Here is an 8,374-nt window from a genome sequence, read left to right as displayed (position 1 = left end):
TAATTATATTATTAATTATATTATTAATACAGATATGTTAACACATCATTAATTTTATTTTGATTATGGATAACTTTTGCATATATCAGTAATCAATGATATTAAATAACTCATAGATTTTTTATCAGGTCGTTAATACGAAAATAAGAGAGATCCATGAAAGAATCTATAGTTTAAAATATTTTGTTTTGAAATCATTATAAAATTATTGTTTATAGGATTGGATCCCGCAAATCCTTTGCTATTTCCTTTCGGATGCTATCTCACGCCCACAGATGCAGCGTGGATCGATATCATTCATACGGACATGGGAATAATTGGCACTGCCACCTCTATGGGAACAGCGGAATTTTACGTAAACGGTGGTATTCGCCCTCAACCTGGTTGCAAGTTAATTGGCTTACCATTAATCAACACCGGTAAGAATCGAAGCGACTGAATATGCCATCATTAATTCTTTATAAATCAGCATTTTTTGCTCGATAGATTACAAATAAATTTTGGTATTTAAGACATTTTATAAAATTTGAAAAAAGATGATTTATCAACTACGATGGATCACTGTTTGGAATGTTTGGAAAATTAATTAGCGAAGAATTATCCAATGTTACAATATCGAATTCATAGATACAAATCTACAAAGATTTAAATTACCAAAATTTTGATCTAAACATTTATTCTATTATTATTAGCTATTTGCAGTCATGAAAGATCAGTCGTACTGTATGCAGACTCGAAACGTCACCCTACAGAATTTATTGCGGTACAGTGTCCTTCCTATGCTGATTATAAAGAAAATAAATGCAAAGGCAACCGGCAGACTTATGTTGGATATGCTGCATCGAATGTGTAAGATGATAATTACCATTTAACTTTCTTATTTATTTAGCAAGCATAATTTAAAACTTATTTTTATATAATAACAAAAAATCTTGATCTACAACAATTTCTTGCAGACGCGGATCATTTTATCTCCATACAGGAGCTTTATAATGAAAACTATTTGTTACACTTAAAACCGTTTCATTATTTTGAGAAAAATGAGAGTCTAATATTTAAAAATATATTATTTTCTGTAACAAAAACAAATATATATATCCATATATCAAGATGCAAAAACAAAATTTAATAATAATAATCATATAGTAGATAATAAAGAGAAAAAATAGGATTGTTTGCGTAATGTCTGCTGACTAAAAATTCCGACGAATTAGCATGTAAACGTGACATAATCTAGTATTTCGACCATAAGATATTTGCAGGCACCGAAGCTATTATCTCTTACAAGACACCCACGCATTTATGTTAATGACAGGCCCAATTTCGTGCCGGATCGTGAAGTAGAACAGCACGATCTCAACGATCGGCGGGCAATCACCTGCGTCGGCGTATTAGCGGTTTTTTTTCGGGATAATATAATTCAACAGCTTCGATATTATTCGAAGTATTTGTCTTACCTGCTTTTTTTTTAATGAAAGATATTACACAATAAATATAACATTATAAAAATGATGTATCTCAATATTTATCACGCGAGCATTTATACGTGTGTGATTTTTCTCCTCACAACTATAATATTTATATATAATTGCAAAGTGTTGTGTACAAATCGTGTATTTAATTGGATAGAAGATATTATGAGTCGTATACGCGCAGATTATACTAACCCGTCATAATTACTTTTCGCGTTGTGCGCAATTTCTCAGCCAGTCGCTAAATCCGAGACCGCATACGGAATGCATGGCATAAATATACTCGGCGCTCTCAGCAAGGAATACTGCCACTAATTCCGGCTTAATGATAGCTAAGGGAGACTTTGATTACTAACAGGCAACGCGTATTAGAATCATGAGAATCCATAAAATAAGTCATGGTATATCTGAACGATTAAGATCATCTCGTTCTTTCTCTCTCTTGTCCTCGGGAGAAAAGAGTATAATTTACAAAGTAGAACAAAGTGTGTGTAACACTTTCGAGCGATTTTTGCCCGGTTAATTAAATATTTAAATAAATACTTAGATTTCATTCAAAATTCTAACAGAATCATTTGTGAATTTTATTCTACCTTCTACGACAAGCATTATCGCTGCGTATAAAAGAGCATAAAATGCTAATTGATAATTGATATTATCGTAACACTATTATCGTATTAGCATCATTGTAATACAGTATGAAAAATAAAAATTTCGAGTTTAGAGGAAAAATAAGTTAAGAGGAAAAATAACTACACGCGATGATCTTAAAATATGTATACAAGGCACGGCACTCTAATACAGTTACGATGAGTAAAAGTGTCGACTTCTCCGAATATACTACGGCATTGGAAACAAATAGTTGTCTGCATTCCTCTGTCTGCCGCGATCAAGTACGTTGCCTTTGTTTCGGATACATAAATGGCACTTCCGCCCACGTACCGCGCGCACGTATGCGAGGAACTAAGAGCCAATTTATACATATGGCTGACTGACGCACGAACGACCGATTATAATTTCATATCGAACACTGATCGTCATGAATAATTGATACAAATTGTTTCCATCTCTCGACGGACGCGACCGTCAACCTCCTATCGCGAATGCTCGACACGCATTCCGCAGACATCCCCGAAAGGTATCACTATTATGATTGCAAATGCTCAGTTGATGCTTTAATAAAGTAGCGTGTAAATCTGAATATGCACGAGTTAACATGGAGAAATATAAGATATTAAAAATTCGAGTGTTAACGTCCATATTAGAATATTGACAATAAATATATCACGTTGACATCAGCTTAGAATATTGAGAGAATGTTTGTCGTAAAAATATTGATCTACAACAATCTCTTGCAGACGCGGATCATTTTATTTCCATACAGGAACTTTATAATAAGAAATTTCATTATACTTATATGTATTTATAAATAATTAGATAATTGTATAGAAATAGGCTGACTATATTATACATTTAAAGTTCTAAATGTGTATTAAGTCATCTTTTTTATCCTACAATTTGTTTAAAAATTGATCAATATCAATACTTTTATCAGGTTTAATAACCAATTCTATGTAACTTCTTAATTCTAAAATTGTTCTATAATTTTTAGAAAAATGAAGAGTTTAATATTTAAAAATATATTATTTTCTATAACAGAAACAGATATATATATCCATACATCAAGGTGTAAAAACAAAGTTCAACATTCAATTATTTTTATACTTGAATTTCGATAATCAGAAGGGAAACTCTATGTATTACTATATAAATAAATAATACAAAAATACGTGCGCATTTATTGACCCTTTTTTAATTACATTTGAATAGAAAATTTTGTAACTTTTATGATAATAGATTTCTTAGTTCATTGGGTTTGATATCCGCGTTTTATTTCCATCTAACTAATCTACAAATTATTCGCTTGATACGGAAAATGATCAGAATGCAATTTGCGTTTTTTCACTTCTTCCATTTCTTTTTTCGGTTTACTTATTAACATTTTTTTTCGAAGCCGTTGCTGGCCACCTTGCGTCGATTCTCACCGAGAACGTCGCGTGCAGTTGCACGTTAACTGCATCGTTGTAAAGCAAATTTCATTTAAACGCAACAGAGAGAGGCGGAAAGACCATAAGAAAAAAAAGGGTGACGGGCACCCAAGTTTTTATATCTTACTTCGGTCTGAAGGTCGTTTATGCGATTTAGAGAATCTGCGTAAAATTTTCTTTTAAACTATACATTATATAAAAAGTGCTTGAAGAATTCAAGGAAATCCAATTTATTTAGTATCTATTATGAATTGATAGCACATAATTCGTATATATCTTTTTTTTATTTTTTCAAACTTTTTGTTATGTAGCAGTTGAAATATTTTTTTATGCATTTTTTTATGTTTCTTAGTATTGTATAATCGGCAGAATAAAAATAACAAGTTTTATAACCGATTCCGTTGTAAAGATAAAAAAGCAGGAAATATATATCGGAACTCTGTTTCGGAATTGACATAATTAAGACAAATTGTAATAATCTTGAAAAACTACTTATGCAAGTTGCACAAAATTTGACTAATTTGAATAGTAGGCTAAGCATACATTATCATAAATTATTTTATTAATCAGTCTCGTTTAAAATGCATACCTTGTCATGTTCTCATAACACATATTCTCTGTAATATTGCAAAAAATAGTATGACTTGATCTACATACATATTTATATATTAATATTAGTGCCTTTTATTATTTCAGTTAAAGCAAATGGGATAATTATAACAATAATAACATTGTAGTAATGTTAAATTTGCGCTAATTATATGTTAATTACTCCAGTCCTGTGAAATAATGCATTCTGAATAATAAATTTTGCAATAAATTGTGATATATTGGTATGAAAAATTATCAAGGATAATATTGAATTCTTTCATAATTCATGGCTTTTCATACTTGTATATTTTTAAAATTCTGTTCGGATTATGCAATTTTTTTCTGTAACAAATGCCTTCGATGTGCACATTACGTGCACATCATAAATATACAGCATGATTTTAACAAGAGCAAAAAGAAGGTTAAGAAAAATTATATAAATACAAGTGGCGTTTTTTTATATTACTTATGAGCGACTGTCGTTAACATGTGATCTGTCATTAATTAACATGTGCACAAATTAATGAGATAAATTTTTTTATTCATTTATCTTTGCTTATCTATCTTTTGCATCTAATATATGGAGATGGAACTGGTATATATTACGTTAACATTGTCATTCTCTCACGCAGAAAAGATCCGCACAGTAGAGAGTTCATATTAGAAATATAGACGGACTTTTCACAGTTTGTGAATATCTTCGAAATGTTAACTCCTATTATATATCTTTATTTTCTGTTATTTCTCATGACAAAGATAATGCACGGCCAAGGAAATTCGTGTGTCTGTAAATACGTGTTCTATTTTTTACATTTCTTAACATTACGTGAATATTAAGAGTGCGTACTAGAGTGAGCATATTATTGTTTACAGGTAGTCAGCCGGATTCAGATTTTGCGGCTGGTGTCAATCTCGTTTATTATAAATGGTTCGTATTTATGGAAAAATATCTTGTAATAATTATATCAATAATAATTAAAATAAATATTCGCACTTTATAGCAATCACGAAACCCCTGCAACAATCGCCTACCCCATCACAGCGCCAGAAGAGATGTTAAAAGTGTTAGAAGATAAGCGGACAATCTTTTACGTCTTTGGATATTTACAATCTCCAGGAGACGCAAATGTCCAGTTAATGATGGAAGGTATTGCATTTCTACGATAGACAAATAGATCATTTAAAAACAGATAAGTGATACAATGGGTCATCAAAATTATATTTTATCAAAAATCACAATCAAATCACAAATCATATTCTTTGATTGATTAAATAAAGCTAAAATGGGTCTCAGAAATTGTGATAATTTTTGATATAATATGTCTATTAAATTATATTGTTTATTTTTATATTTATAGTGAATCTCAATTTACTTGCATTAATTAACAAATAAATAAGTATTGATTTTTTATATAACATAAATATAAAAAATTCAAATTTATATTATTAAATTATTATTTATTGTTATTTATTTATTTATATTTTATATAAATTTAAAATTATGTTCAATAAAAATTATAATTCTTTGTAGTTCTTATTCTAGTTTCTTTATTAAATTAAAGAGAGATACAACAAAATACTTTTTGCATTATCAGCGCTCTGTTATGAAAGAACGGACAACGTTGTATTACTCGATTGGAGTAAATATTCTAAGGGCACTTACTGGAGCGCTTTCCAAAACGGCGAAAAAGTAGGCGCTTTGTTCGCACAAAGTATACGACTGCTTGTAAATAGCGGCCTCGATATATCAAAGATTTATGTTGTCGCGCACTCCTTGGGTGTCCACATAGCTGGTTTTGCCGGTAAATGCAACGATTTAGTGATACCTCGCATCACAGGTATGTGATTGAATTAAAATTGAAATCTTTACAGCATCTGGAATTTTTTTGACTCGTAGAAATAATAATACTAAATGATAATTAGAATGGAAGACCTGCATATATAAAATTTAAGGATATTTTAACTCATTATTAACATATTCCGCCTTTATTCAACTGTTTCCTAACATATTATTGTATTTATAATAATTTCTTATCCTTAAAATATATACACACATATACATGTATATATATTATATTAATTATATTATTAATACAGATATGTTAAAATATCATTTATTTTATTTTGATTATGAATAAATTTTGCATATATCAATAATCAATGATATTAAGTAATTCAGATTTTTTTATCAGGTCTTCGTTAATAAGAAAATAAGAGTAAATCCAGAATCTGCAGTTTAACATTTTGTTTTAAAATTATTATAAAATTATCGTTTATAGGATTGGACCCCGCAAATCCTTTGTTCTATCTTTTCGGATGCTATCTCACACCCACAGATGCGGCGTGGATCGATATCATCCATACGGACAAGGGAGGATATGGTACTCCCACCTGTATGGGAACAGCGGAATTTTACGCAAACGGTGGAACTCGCCCTCAGCCTGGTTGCAAGTTAATCGGCTTACCATTAAGCAAGATCGGTAAGAATCGAAGCGACTGAATATGCCATCATTAATTCTTTACAAATCAGCATTTTTTGCTCGATAGATTACAAATAAATTTTGATATTTAAAACATTTTATAAAATTTGTAAAAAAAGATAATTTATCAACTACGATGGATCACTGTTTGGAATGTTTTGAAAATTAATTAGCGAAGAATTATCCAATGTTACAATGTCGAATTCATAGATACAAATCTACAAAGATTCAAATTATCAAAATTTTGATCTAAACATTTATTCTGTTATTATTAGATCTTTGCAGTCATCAAAGATCAGTCGAATTGTATGCAGAATCGAAACGTCACTCTACAAAATTTATTGCAGTACAATGTCCTTCTTATGCTGATTATGAAGAAAGTCAATGCAAAAACAATTTGCAGACTAACATTGGATATGCTGCATCGGATGTGTAAGATGATAATTACCATTTGACTTTCTTATTTATTTAGCAAGCATAACTTAAAACTTATTTTTATATAATAACAAAAAATATTAATTTACAACAATTTCTTGCAGACGCGGATCATTTTATTTTCATACAGAAGCTTCATAATGAGAACTACTTATTACACTTAAAACCGTTTCGTTATTTGGAGAAAAATGAGAGTCTAATATTTAAAAATATATTATTTTCTGCAACAGAAACAAATATATATCCATATATCAAGGTGTAAAAACAAAGTTTAATAATCAATTATTTTTACACTTGAGTTTCGACAATCAGAGGAGAAACTCTATCTCTATATATTATTACAAATAAAAAAAAAGAAAATACATGCGTACTTATTTATCTTTTTTTATTACATTTGAAGATAGAAAATTGTAACTTTTATGATAATACATTTCTTGATCCATTGGGTTTGCTATCCGCGTTTTGTTTCCATTTAACTAATCTACAAATTACTCGCTTGATACGGAAAATGGTTAGAGTGCAATTTGCGTTTTTTCACCTTTTCCATTTCTTTTTTCGCTTTACTTATGAACCTCTCTTTTCGAAACCGTCTTTCATCAATTCTCACCGAAAAAGTCGCGTGCAGCTCGTTAACTGCATTGTTGTAAAACAAATTTCATTTAAAGAAACACAATGGAGAGAGGCGGAAAGATCATAGGAGAGAAAAGGGAGAGATACACATAGGAAGAGCGCTATGTAATTTTAATTCGCACTTGTGGTCGCGTTTAATCGCGACCAGAGAGGGATGAAATAATTATTAAGCTTAATAGAATATGTATACAGGATGATCACGTTTAGATCGGAAAACTATGTGTACGCAAATATAAAGGAAAATATTTTAACGTACTGTTTTGAGTTCAAAGGTGAGCTCATTATTTCAACGCGAAAAGTTCTTCTCGATATTAAAAAAATTTTTTACTGTGATAGAGGGACACATTTTCGTGATTGGTTAATGGTTCAAATATAAATAAGAGTTTTCTAATTATAAAACGGCGTGAAATTAAGTCTTCACTTATATATATTTTAACTATTTTAGTATATATTTGCGAAGATAATAATTATTCTTTATGAGAAGATTTAGCAAATCTCTTAAACTCTAATGAATTTAGTGATTCATTGTCTGAAAAGTTGTTTAAAATGTTGCAGACTAATGTATTTATTTATTTTTTAATAATACCAGAAAAATGCTTCATTGCATAAGCACTAAACATTGTTTCGTATTTTCAGAGTCCCGAGATTTTTATTGTTTAAATTTGTTTTATCTCTGCATTTTTGTTCTAATTTTAAATAAATGCACTAAAAAAATGTA

At 29.8% G+C, this 8,374-nt stretch overlaps 2 protein-coding genes across 2 annotated transcripts in view; both read left to right on the top strand.

The window, feature by feature from the left end:
• LOC115236804 (lipase member H-like) overlaps positions 1-1,096 on the top strand; it is a 7,574-nt gene extending 6,478 nt beyond the window's left edge. The window contains exons 5-7 of the mRNA XM_029809496.1: positions 219-419; positions 693-849; positions 957-1,096. Of these exons, the coding sequence (XP_029665356.1) occupies positions 219-419; positions 693-849; positions 957-993 (395 nt within the window). The 3' untranslated portion in view covers positions 994-1,096. The remainder of the gene's footprint in view (positions 1-218; positions 420-692; positions 850-956) is intronic.
• A 3,623-nt stretch (positions 1,097-4,719) lies between these two features.
• On the top strand, positions 4,720-7,390 carry LOC115236805 (lipase member H-like). The gene is made up of 7 exons (XM_029809497.1): positions 4,720-4,898; positions 4,985-5,039; positions 5,113-5,258; positions 5,707-5,949; positions 6,391-6,591; positions 6,867-7,023; positions 7,131-7,390. Exons 1-7 carry the CDS (start codon positions 4,817-4,819, stop codon positions 7,165-7,167), a joined length of 921 nt encoding a protein of 306 aa, XP_029665357.1. The 5' UTR covers positions 4,720-4,816; the 3' UTR covers positions 7,168-7,390.
• Positions 7,391-8,374: the final 984 nt, after the last annotated feature.

The sequence above is a fragment of the Formica exsecta genome, unplaced genomic scaffold (assembly GCF_003651465.1).
Source record: "Formica exsecta isolate Colony F162 unplaced genomic scaffold, ASM365146v1 scaffold26, whole genome shotgun sequence".
NCBI lineage: Eukaryota > Metazoa > Arthropoda > Insecta > Hymenoptera > Formicidae > Formica > Formica exsecta.
The sequence above is the reverse complement of the archived record's forward strand: the minus strand, read 5'-3'. Positions and strand labels throughout refer to the sequence as shown.

Coding starts and splice junctions, on each gene's coding strand:
- LOC115236805 (XM_029809497.1), top strand. CDS start 4,817: ATGTTAACTCCTATTATATATCTTTATTTTCTGTTATTTCTCATGACA. Junction 5,040..5,112: donor AATCTCGTTTATTATAAATG/GTTCGTATTTAT, acceptor CGCACTTTATAG/CAATCACGAAACCCCTGCAA. Junction 5,259..5,706: donor TGTCCAGTTAATGATGGAAG/GTATTGCATTTC, acceptor TTGCATTATCAG/CGCTCTGTTATGAAAGAACG.